The sequence below is a fragment of the Mytilus edulis genome, chromosome 2 (genome assembly GCF_963676685.1).
Source record: "Mytilus edulis chromosome 2, xbMytEdul2.2, whole genome shotgun sequence".
Lineage (NCBI taxonomy): Eukaryota > Metazoa > Mollusca > Bivalvia > Mytilida > Mytilidae > Mytilus > Mytilus edulis.
In genome coordinates, this window is record NC_092345.1 from 63,767,687 (window position 1) to 63,794,896 (window position 27,210).

Below are 27,210 nucleotides of genomic sequence, written 5' to 3' on the forward strand. Positions count from 1 at the left end.
ATATATTATTCTGTTATAATGAAATGTTATACCGCTATAGATAAAAAAAAACGTCCTTGTGTGTATGATTGCAATCATTTTCATATGAGTAGAAAGACTGTTTTGAATTATGGTGCTGGCTGTGTTTGTTAACTCTTCCAGAGCACCTGATATAAAACCTATTTTTGGTAGGATTCATTTTGCTCAGTCTTTGGGTTTCTGTGTTGTTTTTGGGATCATGTTAGTCTTTTCCACATCTTTCTTTTTTTGCGATGGTGTTTTCAGTTTTTATCTTGAATGTCCCCTTGGAATATTCCACCAAATTTTAAGTGCTATCTTGTGTATTATTATTACCATATCTTCATTGACACTCTTTTGTGTTTTCAATATAGCATCAATCCATTTTTGTCTATCCATTAACTGAGAACCTGTTAAAAAATAACTATGATTTAAACATTCATTGACAATCCTTATATTTTCATTTACCTTTAAAGTAAAATCTATCATGTTTTCCAGAATAGCAGATGCGTCAAATGTGACATGAATTTGAATAAAAGATGAGCATTCCAACATTTAGTTGTACAAACATGCACCAATAGAAGGAATTTCATATCATTATAAAATACAGCTTTAACAGATTTCAGAAGGAAAGTGGTCTTAACACATCAGAGCCGTGACAGGAAAACCTTACAGATAGGACCCATCAAGGCATACATTTGTACATGTATTATCAGCAAAACATCATACCATATTGGAGTTGGGGTAGATATTATTATTCAAATCCAAATACCAGAAATCAGTACATGTTTAACACAAAATAAACCCAAATACCAATAGATATTACACACACAGTAACCTGATAAAAAAGAACATTTTAGATTTTAAAAGTTCAGGTTGTACAGATACTACAATTGATACTAGTATAAACATACAAAATCAGACGGAGAAGAAGAACCTTAAAGAAAAAACTTCCGTCGTAACTAGAGTCCCCTTCTCTTTTAACGAATGTGACCTACCGAATTAGACTATTTACCTGGTTTGTAACAACATGAGCAACAAGATGGGTGCCACATGTGGAGCCGGATCTGCTTACCCATCCGGAGCACCTGGGATCACCCCCAGTTTTTGGTGGGTTTCGTGTTGCTTAGTCTTTAGTTTTCTATGTTGTGTCATGTGTACTGTTTGTCTTTTTCATTTTTAGCCATGGCGTTGTCAGTTTATTTTCGATCTATGAGTTTGACTGTCCCTCTTTTATCTTTCGCCCCTCTTTTAGAAAGAGATTGAAGATATTCAATGTAAAAAAATAGAAATTTTATAAAACGGGAAGGACACCCCCCAAAAAAAATCCAGCCTCATAAATGTTTGAAGGTATTGTAAACTGATATATTCAATAAGCGGTTGAGTTTCCAAAACCATAATGTCCGAGTAGCATGTCAAAATAAAAGCCTCAAAATAATCAAATTGTTTTATCTGTAACTCTAAAGGACAACTAAGATGATTCATTCTACATTTTTTTATGAAAGCCAAGAGGTAGATATGAATATAATAAATATGTTTTTACTTACTTCTAAGAATATGAGTCTCCCCACTGTTCGTTATAATTCGGAATGTACAGTCATCTCTTTCAGGTGCTAAACTAGCTAACTTAATTAAAAGAGACAAATATTTCAAAATTGACTCCATTTATTTCTATAAAAACAAAGCTCCATGCAAAAGGATTATTGTGTCAAAACAGCAGCTACATTAATAAAAGACTAGAATAAAAGTTATCCAAAATTGTTTAAACCTCCGCCTAAAATAACCAATTTGAAGTATTGATTCAAAAATAACTTCAAAAGCGTATTTCACCTCAGTTCGGCAAAATCAAAACTAGTAAAGAACAGGTATTTAATATTTCTATCATATTGGTTTAACTAACATCCATAAAAACCAATAAATTTATCAACCTAACATCATAACAACTCTTACATTACAGAAATGTGTTGTTTTTTTTTTTTTTTTTTTTATCAAAATAGACAAATGTATCTACAAGTTATTTAAAAGAATCAATTAGTATATTATTATGTCTTTTGTCTAATCGGTTGTCGGCAGTGGGGATTTAAAAATTTTGGAGAACAAAAAATGATTGAATATTTCGTAGACTAATTTACCTTATATAAAACACACACTTTTGTTAAGTTGTGCAGTGGTTTTAGCCAAACGTATGTTATTCAAACCACCTGTTATGACATATTAGAAAGGTCTTTAACTTGACCTATATATTTTAATTCTTGGTACTGTGAATATTAATGTTATTTTAAGAACATGTAGCCTAAATGTAAAAAAATAGTGGATTCTTAAGCGAGATGTTTTATCAAATGTTTTTGTTTCATAGGTTTTTAAGACAAAACCATTAACTCAAACACGCTTGCACATGAAAAGGTTTATCTGGCGTTCTGCTTTTTTTATGAGATCATACCACATCTTCCTTTATATACTAAATTGACAGCGCATCATTACCTGAATGGTTTAAATTTTCCCGATGGCAAAAATAGGTGCAGGGAGATAAGAAGTACAGCCCTGATTGAAATATGCGTGACATGTTTGGTACAAATTGCAAGCAAACACAATCAGTCAAAACAAACTGTTAACTGCTTCATATTATACACTTCTATTTAGAATTAGACAAGATTCTCGGTTAAAATTTATTATTCCGATACTATGACTTGTGTGTTTTATTTTTTTTTCAAACTTATATATTTAAAATATAAGAATTTTAAATAGTATCTCCAATTAAGAATTACATAATTTTCAAGATACTTACGACTATATAAATTTTTCCTTTCATGACACGAATATCTGGGTTCAACTGTATTAGTAAAAATGTTTTTAAATTAGAAATCATTAAACCAATCAAAATATATGACATAGGCAAAAGAAAAGAAAATTCTCACAAACTCTTGTGAATTTGTGTGTGCAGATATGAATAACCTTAAGTGTTGCATTATATGCTTATTCTTAGATGTCCTTTAATCTTCCACGAATCATATAAACATTCCTCTAGGAATTTTAAAAACTACAATATTGCAAGTATAGCATATGATTTTATTTAATAGAATTACAAAAATCCAAATTAAATATTTTCCTGACTTTTTTCTTTGTAATCTTTATAGAATATTTTATAGAATTACACGGGTGTCACATGTTGAGCAAGATTAACTTGCCCTGTCAGAGTACCTAATATCGCCCCTAGTTCCTGGTTGGGTTCGTGTTGCCTAGTTTATAGTTTTCTATTCTGTGTTTTGTGTTTTGTTATTTGTCTGTTGTCTTTTTCTTTTTTTGCCATGACAATGTCGGCGTATTTTTGAATTTTCCATTGGTATCGTTTGGCTCTCTTTAATAGATAGTGTATGAGCAAAAAATATTTTACCGACCACTGTAATCGAAATCAGGAAGCATAACTAAGACGACTTATTTGATTTTATCTGCAATAAGAGGTAACACTAGTTGAGCAGGAGTCCTTTGTTTTATATGGGTTCGTGATTCTCACTCTTTAGTTTTCTGTGTAGTATTTCGTTGACTGCATTGTCTTTTAATCGTTTGTTTTTGGCTTTTGTGTTGTCTTGTTTTTTTATAGGCTTGTTGTTTGTGATTGGAATACTTATATCTTCTCTCTCTATTTTGTATGTATATAAGATATGATTTCTTATTACCCTATATTATTTTCGCAAACCAGATTGTTAATACCAGTTTAATTTTTTAAAGCATAATTACCCAGAGTTGTTCCCTCTTTTGTAAACAACACGATACCTCTTTTGTCCATTTCTCCAAATCCGATGGGGTGTCTACCTTAAATGAAAAGAATACTATAAACAGTAGAACAATATTTGATTCACATACTATATGATCAGGTCTGAATTGGATAAAACTGAAAGTGTAATATATGGTGTACTTTAAAGGAATATGTTACGGTGGAGCGACAATCATTTTTTGCGTTTGTTTGGTTGCTAAAGATCTGGGTTTTTTTCTCTTGTTCTTTTTCTGTTTTCTCTAAAAGTTAAATTTACATTGCTAATTACATGTGAATTAAAGTGCAGCCATTAAAGCATCGTTAAAAAAGAAAGCTCCAATACGTATATATTAGTCGATCAAACTTTTTTTAATTAAAAAGAAACAACCGAGTCCATCTCAATTTTGAAATCTCTGGTTAACACTTGATCCTGGGTTTTTTTGTTTTTGTTTTTATTATGCTAATGTAACAGCACTTGGTTGTCAAATGCATGGGGTTGAATGAAGATGGAAATATTACTTTATTTATTTATTTTACAAAAATAATGACATAACAGTCTTCTAACTTATCAATACCCTTAAAGGTAAACAGGATTCAATAACTATTGTGATTGTCCAATGCAACGACAGCCTTCATTTAACTGTCGGCAATACCTGCTACATTACTCGAGGTTTTCTAACACACTAATGAACGAATACACTAGTCAACAACAGAAACGATACAAGGCAATGTATTTACCATATATAATGAAATTGAATACACTGTACCAAGGAACAGAATTGACCAATTGGTCTTATATTTGCAGAGTGTAATTTTCTTAATAAAACCAATGATTTGTAGGCAAATTTTTTATTACTTCAAAATTGGATTTTCACCCAAAAATTCAAAAATCGACATTGGAACTTTTAACAAGCTTAAACATGGTCTGCTTAAAATATTGAATGCATATGCAGACATTTAAATAATTAATTATAATCTCCGGAATTAAGTGCCTACTTATTTCATCATTTTCCGCAAAATAAATTTTACCCCCGTGTTCAATAACGCGGGCCTAGATTCTTTTAATCATATGTATTTACTTTGCAAATGAATGTTTTTCGTTGGATAATTCAACAGTTTTTCCCATTACTCATATTTTATGATAAATTAGAGTTCAAACTTGTGTATCGCTACTTTTGTTGTCTTGTATATGATAACATGTCGCAAAGTTAAATTCCGACTTAAATTGTTTTACTCTTTGTCTAAATATATATTGTCATGTAAATAAATCTGCCATAAGAAAGGGAGGTATTTTGTTTATAAACAGAAAAAAAAACTCCATACCTCGATGTAGAAAGTTCTGTGTTTAGTCACCAGTTGAAATACTAACTCCTTACCCCGATACCTAGAAGTACAAAGTTTGTCTTTCCTGTAATTGTATTTTTGACCACAAAATCTTATATATATAAGAGTATATGGACTGTAAAACGTTTGTCAAGAAGATTTCAGTCGTTTTTCTTTACAACTCTGCAGGAGCTTTTTTGGCATATCCCTGCTAATGAGATCAAAATATAGTATGAACATTCACGAGCATAACGTATTAATTGCGATATGTACAACCAAACGATTGGGTCTGAAATGGGAGACGACAAAATGAAAAAAATTAGAATAATAACGTTTGACAAGGATTCTTGTTTGAAATTATACCATCAAGGCTTTCTTCAACAAGACTACATAATAAATTGACTAAACATATATTAGTGGTACTGACAGTATTTCTCTCAAAATGTTTGATTAAAAAAAACAACTCATAAAACCAGGCGTATAATTTTGTACCCGAGACGCTCTTATCGTCTACAAAAGATTCAGAGACGCTGAAATAAAAAAACAAAATTTAAAGCTAGATCTAATACGCAGTTGCGAAGAGCAAAATACAGCGGTCGATATGAAAGGGCAAGTAGCTATGATTTCTTCGTTATTTCATGCCTGTACCGAAGTACTGGCTCCTGGGTTGCATGTTGATAACCTCGGGTACTAACAGTTCACCAGCAAGTAAAGAAATATATTCCTTTTAATATATATCTTTCAACGGTATTAAATGGACTGGAACAGATGCGTATTTAAACAATAAATGTCTCTTTAGTGATGCTCATGGAAAGATGATTTGAAAAAAAATTGTATTCGAACGTTTAAAAGCTATTCAAAAGCAATTCATTTTAGCAAAATATGGATAAATAATCACAATCTTGGAAAGGAGAGGAAAGATACCGTAGGGACATGCACAATTATTTCCAAAATTCAAAATTTATAAATTGCAGTCAAACAATATCCGTTATTTCTTGACAGTAACAGGGCTGGTGATAACCTGGAAAGTAACATTTCACCAAAATGTATTTGATATATTCCTTGTTATATATCATACAACAGTCAATATAATGGAATTTGATGCGACTGTCAAACAAGTGAGAGGTTTAACTAGCTATGAACACCAGGTTCAATCCACTTTCCACATAAGAAAATTCCTTTACCAAGTCAGGAATATGACAGTTGTTATCCATTAGTTTGAGGTGTTTGAGCTTTTGATTACCATTTGATTAAGGATTTTTTATTTTGAATTTTCCCCGGAAATTAGGGTTTTTGTTATTTCACTTTTTTTTTATCTGAGCGTCACTGATGAGTGTTATGGAGACGAAACGCGCGTCTGGCGTATTAAATTATAATCCTGGTACCTTTGATAACTATTTACAAAGACAAAGATGTAAGATTTGATTAACTTACCCATTAGCATTAGCAACACCTTTAATATCATCAATCGATACCGTTCTTTGTGGAGTAGTTACCTATATGTTTAAAATGAACATAAAACAATAAAAAAAGAGAGCTTTCATTTATTTCACTTTTTCTCTCCCTTGTTAAAACATTGTTTTGTCACAAAATGACGAAAAATCGTAAAGTGTTCCGCGGATTATTATTGCTGTTGTCAGTGTAACGTATAATGTGTACTGCGTAAAGTAATATTAAAACAGATGCTATCTTTAGATTTAAAAGAACCTACTGCAAAGTCTGGTCGAATTCCGTGAAGTTTGTCAGTGTAACGTGTAATGTTTACTGTGTAAAGTAATATTAAAACAGATGCTATCTCTAGATTTAAAAGAACCTACTGCAAAGTCTGGTCGAATTCCGTGAAGTTTGTAAGTGTTACGTGTAATGTTTACTGTGTAAAGTAACCTAAATATAGTTCATTTATAAATATAAAACAAATAGTAAAATATATTTAGTTTGACAAAGTTGTTGGTTTAAAAAACTTAATCCAAGATAACTGAAAAAAATCCATATATCAATAGAATTCTTTTCGTTGTACACCATTTTATTTTCATTGTTATGCACTTTACATGTACCGGATAAGGATACAAAATGAATGTTCTCTTTTCACTCTTTTTCTATTTTTAATATTCATTCAAAAATTAAAAAAAAAAAAAAGCAAACTTCCAAAAATCAAAATGAACAATGAAACCTGTCCGTTTAGTTTAGTATTTTTCCAGTTTGATAATATACCTACAGTATACTATTAAATTTCAAAACGATTTGCCGAGTTATAACTATAAGGTGAAAATTTTCAGAATTTTAAACAATTTCAAAAATTTGGATTGTTAAATAAAGGCAACAGCAGTACGCCGCTGTTCAAAAGTCATAAAGCGATTGAGATACTACCTTTTGTTAACTTATATATATATATAAAATTTAGTCCTGGTATCTATAATGAGTTTATTTACACCTATCGTCTAATCTATTGTCAGTAGGGGATTCTCAAAAGTAAAAAAATATTTTGAGAGGGAAGACTAAACGACGACGTAAATGGTGAACCACAAATTTGGACTTTTAAAACATGTCCTTAGTTAGTTTAGACAAAGGCACAATGTGTGGATCAAGCAATTCGTGATGGTGTCAATAAAATTGTTATTTCTAATATTTCCTCATCAACATTTTTTGGAGCAGTGCTGCAGAAGGGGCACACTCCTGTATATGAAGTCCGTATAGTGTGAATATGCACGCGCATAACGTATCAACTGAGATATGAAAACACCATACGAGGAGGTTAAGGGTATGTGGCACCGTTAAAGTCCACAATTCCTCTAAAGTCCACAACACCACTAAAGTCCACAACAAATTTCCGCTAAAGTCCACAACGCCGCTAAAGTCCACAAACTTTCCGCTAAAGTCCACAAAATTACCTCCGCTTAAGTCCACAAGAAAACGCCGTTAAAGTCCACAATAACAAGTTCCGCTAAAATCCACAAAAAAGCACCGTTAAAGTCCACACCAATTTTTTTTATTGTAAAAACACATTATTCGTTATTTTTATCCCGTTAGTACAATACAAAGCATTGGCCTTTCTTCTCGGTATTATTTTTTTTATCAGTTTGATACATGAAACTAGAGGCTCTAAAGAGCCTGTGTCGCTCACCTTGGTATATGTGAATATTAAACAAAGGAAGCAGATGGATTCATGGCAAAATTGTGTTTTGGTGATGGTGATGTGTTTGTACATCTTACTTTACTGAACATTATTGCTGCTTACAATTATCTCTATCTATGATGATCTTGGCCCAGTAGTTTCAGTGGAAAATGTTAGTAAAATTTACAAATTTTATGAAAATTGTTAAAAATTGACTATAAAGGACAATAACTCCTTAGGGGGTCAATTGACCATTTTGGTCATGTTGACTTATTTTTAGGTCTTACTTTGCTGTACATTATTGCTGTTTACAGTTTATCTCTATCTATAATAATATTCAAGATAATAACAAAAAACTGCAAAATTTCCTTAAAATTACCAATTTAGGGGCAGCAACCCAACAACCGGTTGTCGGATCCATCTGAAAATTTCAGGGCAGATAGATTTTGACATGATAAACAATTTAAGTACCAGATTTGCTCTAAATGCATTGCTTTTTGAGTTGTAAGCCAAAAACTGCATTTTCCCCCTATGTTCTATATTTAGCCGTGGCGGCCATCTTGGTTGGATGGCCGGGTCACCAGACACATTTTTTAAACTACATAACCCAAAGATGATTGTGGCCAAGTTTGGATTAATTTGGCCCCGTAGTTTCAGAGGAGAAAATTTTTTGTAAAAGATTACTAAAGATTTACGAAAAATGGTTAAAAATTGACTATAAAGGGCAATAACTCTTAAAGAGGTCAACTGACCATTTCGGCCATGTTGACTTATTTGTAAATCTTTCTTTGCTGAACATTATCGCTTTTTACAGTTTATCTCTATCTATAATAATATTCAAAATAATAACCAAAAACAGCAAAATTTCCATAAAATTACCAATTCAGGGGCAGCAACCCAACAACAGGTTGTCCGATTCATCTGAAAATTTCAGGGCAGATAGATGTTGACCTGATGAACAATTTTACTCCCATGTCAGATTGGCTCTAAATGCTTTGGTTTTTGAGTTATAAGCCAAAAACTGCATTTTACACCTATGTTCTATTTTTAGCCATGGCGGCCATCATGGTTGGTTGGCCTGGTCACGCCACTCATTTATTTAAACTAGATACCCCAATGATAATTGTGGCCAAGTTTGGTTAAATTTGGCCCCGCAGTTTCAGAGTAGAAGATTTTTGTAAAAGTTAACGACGACGACGGATGCCGGACGCCAAGTGATGGGAAAAGCTCACTTGGCCCTTCGGGCCAGATAAGCTAAAAAGTACAGTATCGGTATATGATTTTGTTCTATCAATTTTGATCTTGATGGCCAATTTGGACATAATTTCTAAAAAATTTGTAAATTCGTTATTTGTTATTACTGCATTAAACAAGTAAATTTTTTCTCTTATTCTTTGCATATAATCACTTTTCCACATAATTAATGTACAAAGCAAATGTGCCTCCTAATCTAATCCTAAAACATTTGAACGGCATGCAGCAATCTTGATTATATCATTAAACAAAAAAATACTAAGTTTATGAATTCCCAAAGGTCTCCTGTCGCAAAACTTTTAACCAACGTTTAAAGTTATTAATTTCTGTTATGATTTTCAGAACGGAAAAATGAAGCCAGTATGATGAATTCCAAATAAAAAAGAAAATATTCTATGCTTTAAGTTATATTTTTATCGATTAGTATCCGATATCGATGCGTTGAATGGGTTTCTACCAAAATGTCACAACAAAACCTGATTTGATCGATATAGGAAGATGTGCATGGAATGATTCACAGTGCCAATAAGACAACTCTCTATCCAAGTTAAAATTTATAAAAGACCATTATAGGTCAAGGTACGGCCTTCAACACGGAACCTTGGCTCACACGGAACAGCCAGCTATAAAAGTCTCCAACAATTACAAGTGTAAAACCATTCAAAAGGAAAAACCAATGCCCATAAATGGGGCTTAAGAAAATATACATACATGTACACTAGTTGTTTATCTTGGTAAAGTGTTTTAATCACATGTAAAATTACTCACAAGATTAATTTCTATAAACTCACAAAACGCTAAATCTGTTCTACAATATTAAACCAATAAAATTGTATTGAAAAGAACAGAAACATTCTTTGATATTATATAATTCGTAAAAGTTTCAGCTTAAAACTTCATACTAGTCTTCCATTTAGCCTAAATACTAAAAAATGTATCTTCAAAAGAGAATAAAGAAACGAAATTAACTCTGAAAGCGATACCGTGAACTTTGATGTGACGTACATTTTATCAATCAATATGACTATAGGATAGTTCAACAATTGTTGGTGTTCGGGCTCAATGCAAGATGAACGTTTCTATCGCCTTTATTCTATATCTACATCCTGTCTTTATCATATATCCACACCCTCCAATGCTCATAGACACTTATTTTTATTAGTTCTGGATTTCTCAACACACAAATACGTCGGCAAGATTTTTTTTTTTATTTGGTCATACTTTTCTTCGGTTAGTTTTGTTTTTCATTTTTGGTGTAAATCAAATTTTTGGATAAGATATAATCTTTGTGTTATATCATCAGAAATTGAGAATTAACGCTTCAAAATAGATAAATTACCAAAATAAACAAATAAACCTATGAGAGGTCTGCTTCTATTGGTACTTATTTTGATTAAAATCTTACATGAAATAGTTCCTAAATATTTGTTATGAAAAATACCCGTAGATTTCATGATATATATAACAACTAATTATAGGTGACAAATACTTCTGACCATTTTACTTTACTGGCTTATCGGTTTTTGAAGTACAACGTTCCTAAATGTTCTAAAAACTTATCTTCCAAAATATACATGTATGTACTTCCATAACTTCAATTGCAATTTGAGCATTTGAACTTAATTTCATACTAAAAAATGTAGCGTCACTTTTTAGCTCACCTGGCCCGAAGGGCCAAGTGAGCTTTTCTCATCACTTTGCGTTCGGCGTCGTCCGGCGTCGTCGTTGTCATCGTTAACTTTTACAAAAATCTTCTCCTCTGAAATTACTTAAACAAAGTGTAACTAAACTTATCCACAATCATCATAAGAGTATATATTTTAAAAAATGTATCCGATGACCCTGCCCGCGAACGAAGATGGCAGACATGGCTAAAAATAGTACATAGGGTAAAATCAGTTTTTGGTTTATATCTCTGAAACTGAAGCATTTAGAGCAAATCTGACGGTGGCAAAAATGTTCATCAGATTTAGATATATCTGCCCTGAAATTTTCAGACAACCAGTTGTTGGGTTGCTGCCCCTGAGTTCTTTGCTATTATCTTAGATATTATCATAATATCTAATGATATCTTATACTATAAATTATGATTTTAACCTTATTTCACATGATTTCCAAAGGATCAGTAAATATAGGTGAGCGACACAGGCTCTTTAGAGACTAGTTTATTTGGTTAAAGTTTTTATTTCATTTTCTGATCCTTGATAAATTTGACAAATGCACATGTATGGTCGACCTCATACTAAACCATACGAGTATACTCATACGGTACTAGTATACGTTCAGGTATATTTATATGGTCCACATTGTACGCGTAAGGGTTCAAATCAGATATACTCATATTGTCTGGAACATATATATACATGTAGCATTGTTGAAAAAAACTTATACTTGTACTCATCATGGATAATACACATCCGCGTATAATTTATTCAATTCATCTTTCATTCTGAAACAAATTCATTTCCCTTTTTGAAAACAAAACAAACAGTTGTTTATAATGTCTGTGTCATTTTGGTCTCTTGTGGACAGTCTCATTGGCAATCATACCATATCTTCTTTTTTATATGCAAACCAAAGAGTGATGGAAATCTGCTGAGCACCACAAAATGCATGAATGTGTGGTATTCTTTATCATTATTTTGATTTAAAAAAAGAACATGATGGATCCAAGTCTACTTTTGAGATTTACGAACCGTTTTGGCTGCTGTGGAACCTAACAGACACTGAATGGAAATCTTACTTATGTTTTATAGATATTGCAAAGGAAATTTAAATATCAAATATAGGCTCCAAATTATGTCTCCAGCATATACATAAAGAGATCGCTATGTTGGAGTTTCTTGTGAATGAACAAATATTTACTAAAGAATAAAAAGAGTATAATAGTTAGATAACTTTTCAGAAATTTTGTCTGTTTGATTGATAGAAAATCGCATAAAAATCGATAAGGCAAATACTAAATTTTTTTCATTCATCAAAAATATCATTTATGCTGACAAGAAATACTTTCTAAGAACAAAAGTCCGTGCTTTTAATTAGATCTATAATATCGGGTGTAAAAAACAGAAAATTGTCTTTTGATAATGAAAAAAAAATGTTTGGACTTTAACGGTGCTTTTTTGTGGACTTTAACAGTGTTTTCTTGTGGACTTTAGCGGAGGTCATTTTGTGGACTTTAGCGGCGTTGTGGACTTTAGCGGCTTTGTGGACTTTAGCGGCGTTGTGGACTTTAGCGGAAAATTGTTGTGGACTTTAGCGGTGCTGTGGACTTTAGAGGAATTGTGGACTTTAACGGTGCCACAAGGGTATGTTACTGCTGAGAAATGGGAAATTAATGATTCGAAAGTTGAAATCAACCCGTTTGTCATAGATTTTAGTGTGAGTCGTAGTGCAAGACTTTGATAAAAAAAAAAAAAAAAAAAAAAATTGAACACTTTTTAAAATTTTGAATGGTTAAGTGTTACACTGGTCTTACATTAATGTAGTCACTTAAACAGCGTTAAGAAGCATTGAATTGATTTGGAAGACCTATATGTTTAATTTGTGGTTTCTGTATATAATGGAGAACCTTGAACAAAAATGAAAGCAATTTAAAAGGAATGTCAAATAAACAGCTAAAAAAAATCTGAAATAACTCACTTATTGCTTATTTTTAAAAGTTAAATACGGAAAACAATACTATTACATGGCTTTTACGGAAAACTTAATCTAAGTATATTTTAGTGTCCACAAGAAAAAATGTGAAACAATAGAAATGTAAAGTCAATTGTCATTTATTTCACATTTAGTTTTAAAGATATTAAAGATATCACGACAGACTTACAGTTTCAGATGTATAGTACTGAAATCCGCCGTCAGATAACACAAAATATCGCCTCTCCCATTTCATATTCTGTTGTTAAAATAAAGACAAATACATGTTTTGATTTACAAACTTTATAAAACTTGATCAATAAATATCGCTATTGTATTTTGTGTATGCAAAATAAAAGTCCAAACTTCAAGTATATGAACTACTGAAGAAAAAACTGCAATGCCACACAAATATTTAGATTACTAGTATCAAAAATAGCTAATCTTGGAGATGAACTATTGTTTATTCAAAATGACAAAAACCATGACTGAGTCTACCTATTACTAAATTAGCATGTTATATATTTTGCCTTGACAATTGCAAATCAAAAAGTGGGTATAGTTGAATATTAAGGTTGGATTTTTAAACTCTAGTTGATTTTTTTGATTATGCCTTTTTTTAGTCGTAGTTTAATTTATCCAACTGCTTATAATGCAGGTCCAATTTTGTTGGAAGAAACTGTCATTACATCTCGTTCCCAATATACATGTTTCCCACTTTTCGATATACAAAAAAAAAAAATAATAAAAAAAACAGCACGGTGAAAGCTACAATGAAAAAACTCTATTATTAATCTATCAGCTTAAAGATAAATCTTGATGCAATCAGAGTAAGCAATACATCAGTACATTTTAAATGATCTATTGTAACACCTAAAAGTCATATAAATGTATACGTACAAATAGTCCACCTTCCTTCATGCCGAAACCACTAACATAACATGGTATCTGATTCGCTAGGACATCTGTATTCTGTGATATGGTTGAAGGTTTAATCTTAAAGAAAGTAACAATTGTGTTCTAGTCGTCATATATTTGCAACCAATAATAACTTCTACAATATTGACTGTTTCTTTTATTTTTATAGCAATGAACGTAACTGTTTTATGATAGTTAAGGCTCATCTTTTGCGAGAAACTAGAAGTTACTAGTTAGTAAGCATTGCAGCCAATCATTTATTGACAAACAAATGTGGAAAAACCTGCAAATTTACTATTGTAACATATATGTTTTGATTCTCTTTGTTATTTATACACAACTCACAATGAATCTAATGTTCTTACAATGTTTTAACTGGCAGCAATAAAGGTGAAACAAGAAACAGAGAGAAGTAACACGAATAGTTAAAATATATACAGCACATAAAATATTGCATTTTTTAGACAGAGATATACATGTAATTCTTATAAAAGTTTTCACGTGTCTTATTTTTGATCCACGAAAAGAGTTTCAACTAAGTCCAATTAAAGAACACTTTGATGTCTTTTGATTAATTTGTGTTGTTATGTTGATGCTTTATGGGTTTAATCTATCTCATCTTCGTTTTCATGCATGCATGCAACTGTTTCGGTTCTTATAAAATCCTTGGCTTTTCAGATATTTGGCGTTGAGCGTTCCTTATGAAGGTAATTCAGAAAAGCGCGTCGGACACATAAAATTTATATAACGTGTTGTTTCATTTTTCACATCACTGGGTCGATACCGATACTGGTGGACTAGCAGTCCACGAAGGTATTATCAGCTCAAAAGTCAGTTCTTTGGTTCTGACATGATTTATAACAATCCTTCCTAAAAATGTTCATTTATACATTTTGAAATTATGAAGAAACAAAGGTTTCAACTTCCTCATGCAAAGTTGATCTTAGATGAAGGTGTAGGGTGACCTTTAGTTGTTAATTTCTGTGTCATTTGGTCTCTTGTGGAGAGTTGTCTCATTGGCAATCATTCTACATCTTCTTTTTATATTGGCTATTTAGGTTTTGTCATACAGCTCTAAAAACAATTGTTTCGGTTCTTATAAATCCTTGGCTTTCAAATATTTGGCTTTGATTGTTCCTGATGAAGGTACATTCAGAAAGCTCTTTGGACACATGAAATTTATATAACGCGTTGTTTTCATTTTTATATGTTTATTCTTTATTGCTTACCTCATAGTATTCTAAAAATCCATCCTCCGTTAATTTAAACCATTTGTCCTCAAAACCTCTCAGTATCGAAACTTTTTTCTTTAATATACCTTCCATATCTATTCTTAAAAGAATATAATACATATGTATTTAAGATTTACAACAATTATTCAGACACAATCCTATAAACATACCAGTACTCACTCACGGCAAAATATTTGGAATAATTCTTTCATTTTTTCTTGATTATTAAATGGAGAATGCTATTGAAAATAATATAATGTTATATAATTTTTTGGATGTAGCAGAAAAACATTGATTGCAATAAAACGGTCTGTGTATGGAAATCAAATATGAACTAATTTAGATATTCAGTAAATTACACGCACTTTTGGGTTAATACCTTTTCTGCCCTCAGATCTTAATTCTTGTAAGTAACGAATTTAGATCTGAGGGCACAACAGGTACTAATTACAAAAATTTATATCTGAGGGCAGAACAGGTAGTAACCCAAAATGTTTAAAATACATTATAGAAGTTTGTAAAAACTTGAACAGAAACAAAACACCTAGTTTCAATTTCATTTAATCTACAAAATTAATCCCGTCCAAAAAGACCCCAGACTAGGTTAAGACCCGCTAAACTGATTAACCATGCCCCTGTTTATCATTTCAAATTGGAAGTAATACGTACTTTACCCGAATTATTCCGCTCTCCTACGATGTCTACATTTAGATCGGACGCGGAGAGGGATTGTATTATTCGAGTTAAGTAACTTCTTTAAACTGTCCGCGTCGGTAGTATCTATACTATTAAACGAAAAGACCTCATTTTGTGTGTAGCTTCTCTTCCTTCCACAATAAATTAATCATCATGCCTCTGTGTCCTATAGGTTCCATGCATAGTCGCATTTGTCATCCATTCTTATGATTATTCAGTTTCGGTTATTTTGGAAGAAAAACGAAAAAAAAAAGGCGTCCGGGTATTGTTTCCGTTATCAGTTTCCGTCATCAGATTGACTTTTATGTCGTAGACAAGATTTCCGGTTTTAAACTTTTAGACATAATTTTCACATAGTTACTTGGGGACAGGACAATTATTTTCGCGTTATTCTGCATGTATACTATGAGTACACTCCTATAACATATAGAAACTCTCTTTATAATATAGAAGTGATCGCCTTGGAGAAAAAACTTTGAATTGATAATTAATAGCAAATACACTTTATTTATAATATACGTATGTTCATACTCATAGTATACAGAAACGCAAAAATCATGAAATTTAACAGAAAACCAAAAAAATAACGGACTTTGGATAAAGGGAGAGGGCTTAAAATAATTGTCCTGTCTCCAAGTATCTATGACTTTTGATACTTTTTCTGAAATTCTCCAGACATACAATCTTTTACAAAAAAGCATCCTACAACAGTTTACATACTTTCAACCACGCTCTAAATGCCCGCGATTTCGCGGGTGTGTTCTAGTATCTATTATAAGGTAATCGCCCACAAGAAGACGGGTTTATAAATGCACGAAGACAACACAAATAAGGCACTGTGTATGTTTTGTATTGTGATTAAGAGATATTTGTACGCATTCTTAACTCAAATAAATACATATGGAGGTATGACAATTTAACTTGTTTTGTAAACTTGATTATATCTGTTCACCTATCCGGAAAAAAGTTTATGACATATCCGCAAAAAGGTTAAATATTTTCTTGTCAGTTACCTATCATTTTAATCATTGATAGATAGACATAATTATACCTTTTTATGAATCTATGTAATGGTTATCTGATATCGTCGCACACTTAAGACATCATATATAGTTTAAGGAAATGTGATATAATTATTGCAAATGTAACAGCTATACACCAACGATCAAAGGACAAGAATGTACGCACCCACACGACACCGTTATATCTAAATGTTTGCATTTTTGTAAATTCTTAATATGTGTGTGTGAAAAAATCCACTTACTTTTTTGAAAAATGAAATGTTTTTGTCCTGTTTCCCCGAATGGATATTAGATTTTTAGTATCTTTTTACATCACATTTAGAATCCTTTTTTAAGGGGGTCTAAAATTCAGATTGATAGCTTTAGACATACTAGTTTTTGATAAAAAAAATTATAACTATATCAAATCACCACTTAAAGGGGCACTTGCTGTCAAATTCAAAGTCACCGATTTGACTCGAATTCTAGTATTTGATTAATAACAATGAAAAACATTTATCCAAATCATAAAAATTATAAAATAAGCAATCTACATGGCATAGTGTCGAGAATAAGTAGCTTCGTTTCGTGTGTTTTTTTAGTCTAGACGCCATCTAATTAATTATCGAGTTGGCCTCCGAATACTTCCGAAGACCATATAAGTGGTATGAGCATAAATGAAGATATTAGACCGTTGGTTTTCCCGTTTGAATGGTTTTACACTAGTAATTTTTGGGCCCTTTATAGTTTTTTATTCGGTGTGAGCCAAGGCTCCGTTTTGAAGGCCATACATTGACCTATAATGGTTTACTTTTATAAATTGTTATTTGGATGGAGAGTTGTCTCATTGGCACTCACACCACATCTTCCTATATCTATATAAATAGAAAAAGCGAACTCGTGTAATTGAATTTTTCTATGTCTGTTTAATTATATATTATAGATTAAAAATATATGTTAATCATCGTTTTTACCTGTATAAGAATGAGTTTTTGTGGATCTAATCAGTCAATTAAAGGATTTACCTTTGTTTCACTTTCAATGTTGACATTCTTTTCCTTTAAATAACTATGCACAAACAATTCACGTGTTATTCATCACTAGCTAAGGAGTTAAAGTGAAGTTCACAATGAATACGGCTTTAATGAGGTCGAATTATTCACTTGCAAGTGAATAATACAATATCAATGTTTCTTCGCTTATTTTGACAAAATTGACCCATACTGGCTGCTAAAAGCGAATTTTCATTTCACTTTCATTAATGATTGAACAAAAAATATTTTATTTTTGATTTTTTTTTATATATATCTCGTAGCTAGTGCCCCTTTAACATAAAGATTCAGTACCAACATTTGTTTAACATGTAATTTCATTTCCTTACTTCATATTTCACGGATATAATATAAACAAATTAATTTAGAAAGTGTATAAAAAAAAAATTGAGAGTTATACAGTCTCCAAACTAGCTCAGGGACTATTTCGAAAATATAAGGACGATAACTGTGTCCTCGGACCACCTTCAAATTAAATCCCCTATCAGTTCACGCAACTAATACACAACTTGTATAAATATATATACAGTATTATACCGCTGTTCGAAAGTCATAAATCGATTGAGAAAAAAAAAAAACAAATCCAGGTTACAAACTAAAACTGAGGGAAACACATCAAAAGTAAAAACAACGAAACAAAATTCTTTAGAGGTTTTAGATTAAATACATGCTTTTGGTGGTCCTTTTAATTCTGTTGACAGTTATGATTTTTCTACTCTCTACACTATATATGTATACATTTCCACACAATCTAATCAAGAAAAAGTTTTCATATTTGATTTAATGGTCTTCTGAAAAATCTCATTGCAAATTTATTTGCTGTAACTCGTTTAAAGCCTTTTTCTGTAACGAAAAAGAAAAGTATGCTAGATACACTTACTGGAAATGTGAAGATAATAAATTTATGATTGAGGCTTTAAATTTTCTCCTGGACAACATGCATGTACGTTTCGGCGATTAAGTGTATCGACAGGTAGTAGGTATTCCTATGGGTACTCACTGCGCCCCTTTAATATCAGATTTATTCCTATATTGCTATGAATCTTAGTTTATGACCAAAGTCAATAAAGACACGTCATTGTTACATTTGGTTGATACATTAAACAATACCTACCGTTATCTTGATGATGTTTTATTTCGTTAAATAATCCAGAGTTCTCTAAATGTGCTACCGAAATTTACCCAAAAGAACTAACTGTAACTATAGATCTAACATAAACAGAAGTAGTTGTCATTTTCTAGTTTAGACATATAAATTTCAAAAGGGAAACTCCATACGAAAATTTACGACAAAATATACAACTTTTCTTTCCCGATTGTTAATTTTCCATTTTTAGACGGCGATGTTCCTTTGGCTCAATCATACAGTGTTAATATATCCCAACTCGTTCGTTATGCCGGTGTGTGTATTGATGTCATAGATTTTAACGAACGTAATCAATGCATCACTGGTAAACTATTAAGGGCATACGATACAGTTTTGATCCCATATTGACATTTTGATGAAATTTGCATGTAGGCTATTTTTTACCTGATTTAATCAAATATGTAATAAAAAATATACCTTCATGTGCTACTTTTTAAGTAAATTGAGGTTCAAATTTCAGATATTTCCTCAAAATAGGGATTTGTGGACGTATTTTTCCTTTCGATAGAAAATCATCTCTTTTTTGTTTTAAAAGATAAACACGAGTTGTTTTTTGTTAAATCATTTGTGATTTATGTTTTATATAAATATTGTATAAATTTGTACTGTGTTGTATATTAATCAAATTAAAAAAAAAAATGCACTATTTACGTTTTCATGAACATTGGTACACATAATCTTCTTACGTAATCAAACCAAATGTAATTTTAAAAAAGAGTGGTCCATGAACTCGTTTTCAAGTTAAATCAATTTGAATGATAAAAATCAGCCGAAAACTTCATCGTTTCCCGATAAGTCACCGTTTGACGTCGCGAAAATAACAATTTACGTTAGCAACGTCATTACCTCCTCTGTGACTGTATTGTATGCCCTTCAGTCAGGGATTCGTAACATAAATTAATGAAAACTTTTACTAAATTCTGTCAAAGATACAAATATTTCACAAGAAGTAATTGTAACAGGATGCTGTTACGAAGTCTCCCAAACAAAGCTCCCATATTAATTTGACTTGTTTAATTGTCCCATACAAGAATATATATGGTTTAGGGGTGGGGATCTTGACCGTTTACAAGTTTTCAAACAAGAGGGGTGGGGTGACCCCCTAGGGACTTCCCTTTTATTTCATTTCATTTATTTTATTGTCCCCTACAAGAATATATATGGTTTAGGGGTGGGGATCTGGACCGTTTACAAGATAATAGAACATTCTCAAATTGAGCGGGGTAGGGGTAACCCCCATGGACTCTCCCTATATTTCAGTTGTTGTGTTTTATTGTTCCATACAAGAATATACATGGTTTAGGGGTGGGGATATGGACCGTTTACAAGTTTTCAAACACGACGGGGTGGGATGACCCCCTAGGGACTTCCTTTTGATTTCTTTTTATTAGTTTTATTGTCCCCTACAAGAATATATATGGTTTAGGGGTGGGGATCTGGACCGTTTACAAGATAATAGCACATTCTCAAATTGAACGGGGTGGGGGCGACCCCCAGGGACTTCTCCTTTAATTCATTAAATTTGTTTTATCATCCCATTCAAGAATATACATGGTTTAGGGGTGGGGATTTAGACCCTTTACAAGATAATAGCATATTCTCAAATTTAAGGGGGTGGGGATGACCCCCTAGAGATTCCCCCTTTATTTCACGTGATTTGTTTTATTGTCACTTGATCATTTCTGAAGACTGTGTGTGTTTATCACTTAAAGTTTTAAAGTTATATTCATTTGAAAATTTTCTAAAATAAAATCCCATAGGGTTCTATAGTAAACCCCTCCCTTCTTTTAGCCCCCCAAAATACCCCTAAATAGACCCCAATGCACAAACGAACGATTGATGGCTCACCTAGACATGTTAGTCTAACATTTTATGAAATCCTAAGTAAATCTGACAAGTGGTTTTGGAGAAACGCTGCGGACAAGTTCATTTTTTAAAGTGGCGGAAAAAGAAAAAGAAAAAGAAAAAGAAGAATAATAAAAATAATAAGAACTGAGCAAAAACAATAAGTCTCCAAACTTTGTTTGGGAGACTTAATTAGTAAATTTGGCTGAACCTGTAGAAAACTTTGTTTGGGAGACTTAATTAGTAAATTTGGCTGAACCTGTAGAAAACTTATTGCAAAACAGTTTTTGTACATCCTAGATTTTACGGTAATATTGTACTAAAAGATCAATATCAGACATTGAACCTTTAAACAAACTTATTAAAAAGGTTATCTTCCCAATGTTGTAATTAGATCTTTGAATACAGTAACTATAGGCACAAATATTGGTTTTGCTATCAGCAAATTAAAACATAACTAAATATTTTCAAACAAGATATATAAATAAACTTCCACGTTCATTTTTCTATAAAGAGGTTAACCCCTAACCATCCTTCTGCATGTAGATACTTTTATTTTTGGCATTGCACAAGTTATGTTTTTTTTTACTGTCCATGACGTTAAAATACCAAATCTCTTGGATGTGTTTTAGTTAATTGTAGTCTCTGATGCATGATTTTTTTTTATTATTGGTTATTTTTGGCTTTTGGCTGACTGTCAGTGGCTGCGAGTGCTCTCAAGTCGTGCTTTCTTATTGACCTGTTGAAACTATTTGTAATGCTTATTTGTTATATAATGTTTATTTATTCAGGGTTATTTCTCGTCTCTATATTTTTAATAAAAACCAGCTTTGATAATTTTTGGCATGACTACAAATGTTCATTTCTTCGTACTATGAATAGCAAAATTATTTGTTTTGTAAAGAGTGTTTCCGATCTCCATTTGAACTGTATACTTACAACAAAATTGTTTTTATTTGCCCGTGTACATTGATATATTTCCTTTATAGTTTTTTAGTTCAAGGTTGTTTTTCTGAAATAGTTTCACAGCGGTATACTACGGTTGCCTTTATTAATTCAACCCTCATTTTACTGATTTTTGTGTTAACAATGTGTCATAGATCAAATGTGTTCCTTCAGTGTATGTTCACTTGTGTTGGCGGTGTCTTTAGGGTGGGCTAAGCCATTTCAAATGATATTTTATGGTGTGTTTTTCTATGTTGTAATGTTACACTATTGTTTCAGATAATTTGACGGTTGGTGTCTATTTGAACGTTTAAACCTGCTGCATTTGTTTGCAGTCTGTCCTACGTCAGGAGTTTGATGTTCAGTGGTTTTCGTTTGTGACGATCGAAGTTTTTAACGATTTTGACTGGCTATACAGGCCTTGCACGGTCGTTTTTTATGTGGTTCATTCGGGTTTCTCGTTTCTCGTGTTTTACATAGATAAGACCGTTGGTTTTTCAGTTTGAATGGTTTTACACTAGCCATTTTTGGGCCATTTATAGCTTGCTGTTCGGTGTGAGTCAAGGCTCCGTGTTGGGGACCGTACTTTGACCTATAATTGTCTACTTTTGCAAATTGTGACTTGGATTGAGAGTTGTCTCATTGACACTCATACCAAATCTTCTTATATCTACTTAGAAACAGACGAGGCGGTGTTTGGTAGCCGTCGACTGAGACTTTCTTGAAACGTAAACTTAATATCAATAAAAGGCAGTGTCTTTTGAACCAATTATTCGGTATCACCAAAAATTTTAATGAGATGAAAAAACGATTTCAGATTTTGATTTAATTTGCCTTTAATAACAAGTAAGATTTAAAAGGGTCTTGATGGTGTTGCATCACTTACAGCCCCCAATACATGTTGATATCAACGTTATCAAACTGACATTTGAAGACCATTTATATATATTTCCAATTACTACCGATTTCATTTGTTTAATTTTATATAATTTTTACGTTATCCGACAACTTTGAGACATTATAAACATGTACTGTATAAACGAAGTCATGAAGTAAAAATAAGGACATAATTGCACTCATATTAAAAGTATCATATCAAATGTATATAAAAAGCTTCCACTTTTGATAGTTGCATTTGAAAATTTTTTTAGACTTTGAATTGCTTTTTCTAAGAATATTTTGAATTTATTTTCACATGTGTACACACTTGTTTCATACATTTTGTGTTGCAGAATATGTAGTTACCTTACCAGTATATTTATTTGCAAAAATCTCCTGCACCTCCCCACCCCTTGACAGTATAATGTCACCCTTTACACTTATATCACACATGATTGCACTTAAATTTTTTAAATAATTAGCATTGCAACGCCCGTTCATATGTATAGCAAAAGTTCGGCTGCTAAGTAGATACAATTTTTATTTATAAAACTGTAGACATCATATTCATATCGGTCGCCTCCTTATTATTTAGATGAGACGAGAAATTCGAGTGAACACGCAACGATAGAGCAGAATAATTTATTAAGTAATTCTATACTCTATAAAAATTTGCAAAATATTGTTTTTTTTTGATTGAATAGTTTTGAACGGACAGTACTATAATTTTACAAATACTATTTTTATGTTGGAGACTAACATTCAAAGCCTGACACGTCTCCATAGCTAATCACAAAGAACATACATTATCGGGCTTAAATGTCTCATCAATTTAAGATAACCCGAGACTTAAAAAAACAACAACCATGCAGTCGTATAATTATTCAGTTTCAAGATCGTTGTGATGTTGATCGATTTAATGACAGTAAAATATAAACATGATATGATGTTTGTGCGTAAAACATAATTATATAATAAGGCCACACCAATTTCTTGTTCTACGGATTTTTGGACTCCAAAAATTGGGGCGAGCGAGCGATTTGAATTTATTTTTTCAATTTTTTAGGCGAAGCTTGAAAAGTAAAGGCGAGCGATTATATTGTTTTTTTGTAAGCATAAAAGAGTAGGTTTTGAAAATATTAAAACTTGATTTATCACTTGTAAAATGTTGTACTCTGACATTTCTTTAATTTATGAAATGTTATTTCCCTGCCCATCAAGAAGTAATTGAATGGTTAGATGTGGTATATGTATGTGTGCCAATGAGGCAATTCTCCATTCAAGTGATAATCAGGTTGGGAACAACCCCTCAATGTTATAAATATCCCTTTTATGAGGGTCAATATTTTATGAGGGGTCAATATTATTATAAGTTATAATATATATTTTTTTTAGAACCACTTTTTATATCAAAAAGGGCTCATATTTTCCCAAAGAACTATATATCTATCTGGTATTAAATGGTAAAAAAATGTCCAAAAACTTTGTAATATTCCTGGACTTTAACCATGTTAACACATTTACTTTTATATTATTCAAAAATAATTGGACCCCTCTTTTAGAAAAGTTGTTTCAAATATGATGTATTTCTCTTCTTTATAAGTAAAAAATTCTAAGCTTTTCCAAGGATTTTCTATGTTCTTTTCTACAATAGTAAAATGACCCCTTGCCTGAGGGAGGGTTGTTCCCAACCTAATAATAACAAATCCAGGTCATAATTCTACCTTTTACACAGGGCTTTGACCCAGACCAAACAGCAATCTATAAGAGCATAAGGGACCCCAAAATTACTTTATATATGTTTTATACCGTATGAGTATTTGAACCGTACGCGTACGGTCGGACTGATTTTAAGAAGTAGATCAAGTTTATTAGATATGAATGTATATTACAGGTCAACATAACTGAAATCTCGAATTATATAAAATCTTCAATGGTAATTGGAATAAAAACATAATATTTCAAATATTTAAAGTGATATTGAACTTTTGACACCGAAAATTGAAACTGAACATTGGAGTACAGACGAAATTTCCTTGCATGCTGCCGCAAAACAAGCAAGTTTTTCTCTTGCAAGTAAGAGATGCAAATGTAAAGGAACATGCATGACACAAGACATGCAAATGTAAGAAATCAGACGCTCCTTGTGACAGCAAGTGTCACCCGGGGCGAGAGTGCCAAAACAGGATTTCGATTGACAATTAAACTCAGAACTATTTAGTTCAATTTAATGTTCACTTGTTCACTTTATTTATCTAATTGTAATAATATTAATTTGTAAAACTCAATAAAAGTTTTTTGATAAATGTTTGTCTAAAATAAACCCATACGGTCCAAATACCTGTATGGTTCAGCTCGTACTAAACCGTATGAGTATATTCGTAGGGTTCGACCGCACGCGTATGGTCGGACCGTACGAGTATACGCATACGGTCCGGAACGTACGCGTACGGTCCAAATACTCGTATGGTCTGGAACATACATACAAACGAAGAAATACCTATGAACCACATCAATAAACGACTACTGAACAACAGGCCCCGAAGCAATCCGGACAGGTGCATAAACATGCAGCGAATATTGATAGTTTTGTTCCGCCGGCATACAATATAATTGCAGTTGAAGGCAACTCTTCTCCTTCAGAAGTTCTGCGTACTTTATTCTGACAACGAACATTTTCTTATGGGGAATTTAAGTAAACCAATGAACAGGCATTTTCTCCTGTTATTTATTCATATCGGAGCACTCCCATTGGGATATATGGGTTTAATGATTAATCAAATTTTTACACAGATATTAACACAGTGTGGTGGGGTGCTTATAGGTTTAAAATCATTAAATACAGGTAAGACTGTGATTTTAAACAAGTGTTAATATCTTTTTATAATATTTACACAAAAAAGGTGCGGGAAATGGACATGATATCATTTCCGGATGCGGGAAGCGGGAATATGAAAAAAAAAATTTTTGTTCTGTTTTGAAAAAAATAGTTGCGGGCGGGTCCGTCGAACAAGGAATTAAATTGGTGTGGCCTCACATTCTAAAACAATAACGATTAATTCAAGTTAATGTTTATCATATTTAATTTATAAAAGATGAAAAGAAAAATTGTTAAAATCTTCCGAAGAAATATTGCTCCTTCAATATGAGACTGCTAAACATCGAAGTGTACATAAGAACTCTTTGGCCATGTAATTTGACCTCAGATGACCATATAAGCGATGTAAACATAAATAAATATATGAATAGATTAAACCAACACGTGCAATTGGATTTTTATAGGTCTGTTTGATTTAATTTTATAGATTAAAAATTGATGTTTCTCATCGTTTTTAACCGTATAAGAATGATTTGATGTGCATCGAATTAGTAATCAAATGATTAACCGTAGTTTCATCTTCATTGTTGACATTCTTTTTCTTTAAATAACCAGTACACGTACAATGCATGCGTTGTCAATCTCTAGCTAGGGGTTAAATTGAAGTTCACATGAATACGGATTTAAAGAGGTCGACTCATTCACTTGCAAGTGAAATAACTAATTATCAATGTTTCTTAGCGTAATTTGACAAAATTGAACCTTTTTGGCTGCAAAAAGCGAATTGTTATTTCACTATTTCACTTTCATTATTGATTGAACAGAAAAAAATCAAACTTTAGATTTTTTTATATATCTCGTAGCTAGTGCCCCTTTAAATAGATTAAATATTAACATCAAATACTTTCCTTTTTCCCTAGATTTAGATATGTCAAATTTACACCAGAAACGCTACACAATAATATACGGAAAAGGAATGGTTTTGCTTTACCTATTGTTATTTTTCCTTCTTTGGATGGTGATGTTACCTATGGCAACGTCAAACGGTGTTTATATGCCCGTGTCTGTAGTCACGTTTCGAATTTCAATGAGCGTAATCTATGAATTACTGGGTAAATTATTGAGTCAGGGATTTAGTTACACTAACTTACTCAAAACCTTTTACTACATTCTTATATGTTTTCCATACATATATATAGATACAAAGTCTTAGTTTGCAAGTTTGGTAGAACCTGTAGATTTTTTTTTGTCAAACAGAGTAGCACATCGTAAAATTTTAACCAAGCGCGAAAGATTAGAAACGATGCGGATAGGCTAATCAACCATTTAATAAACTTATTCTAAATGGTTACCAATTCAAGACTGTAATTAGATCTTAGAATATTGTTTTATTGGTAAAGACATTGATTACTTTATCAGTAAATCAAAACCATACTAAATGTTAAGAGTATTCCACTTGTGCAACTAAGTACGTTCAAATAAAAAAGAAGATGTGGTATGATTGCCAATTTAAATATTTACTGTTTGTAAAAGTATGAGTTATTCGAAATACTAAAGTTTTTCTTATCCCAGTCATAGATTACATTAGCCGTATTTGGCACACC

General features: G+C 31.9%; 1 protein-coding gene across 2 annotated transcripts in view; it reads right to left on the reverse strand.

Moving 5' to 3' along the window:
• Positions 1 to 27,210, reverse strand: part of LOC139512658 (heat shock 70 kDa protein 12A-like) — a 37,897-nt gene that overhangs the window by 10,198 nt on the left and 489 nt on the right. Inside the window, exons 2-10 of one of the 2 annotated variants that reach the window (XM_071300437.1) lie at positions 15,221 to 15,323; positions 13,974 to 14,069; positions 13,264 to 13,332; positions 6,506 to 6,567; positions 5,072 to 5,132; positions 3,733 to 3,807; positions 2,783 to 2,827; positions 1,545 to 1,623; positions 334 to 407 (exon numbers count right to left, since the gene is read on the reverse strand). In XM_071300437.1, the coding sequence (XP_071156538.1) occupies positions 334 to 407; positions 1,545 to 1,623; positions 2,783 to 2,827; positions 3,733 to 3,807; positions 5,072 to 5,132; positions 6,506 to 6,567; positions 13,264 to 13,332; positions 13,974 to 14,069; positions 15,221 to 15,316 (657 nt within the window). In that variant the 5' untranslated portion in view covers positions 15,317 to 15,323. The remainder of the gene's footprint in view (positions 1 to 333; positions 408 to 1,544; positions 1,624 to 2,782; positions 2,828 to 3,732; positions 3,808 to 5,071; positions 5,133 to 6,505; positions 6,568 to 13,263; positions 13,333 to 13,973; positions 14,070 to 15,220; positions 15,324 to 27,210) is intronic. The other variant, XM_071300438.1, reaches the window with a different exon arrangement.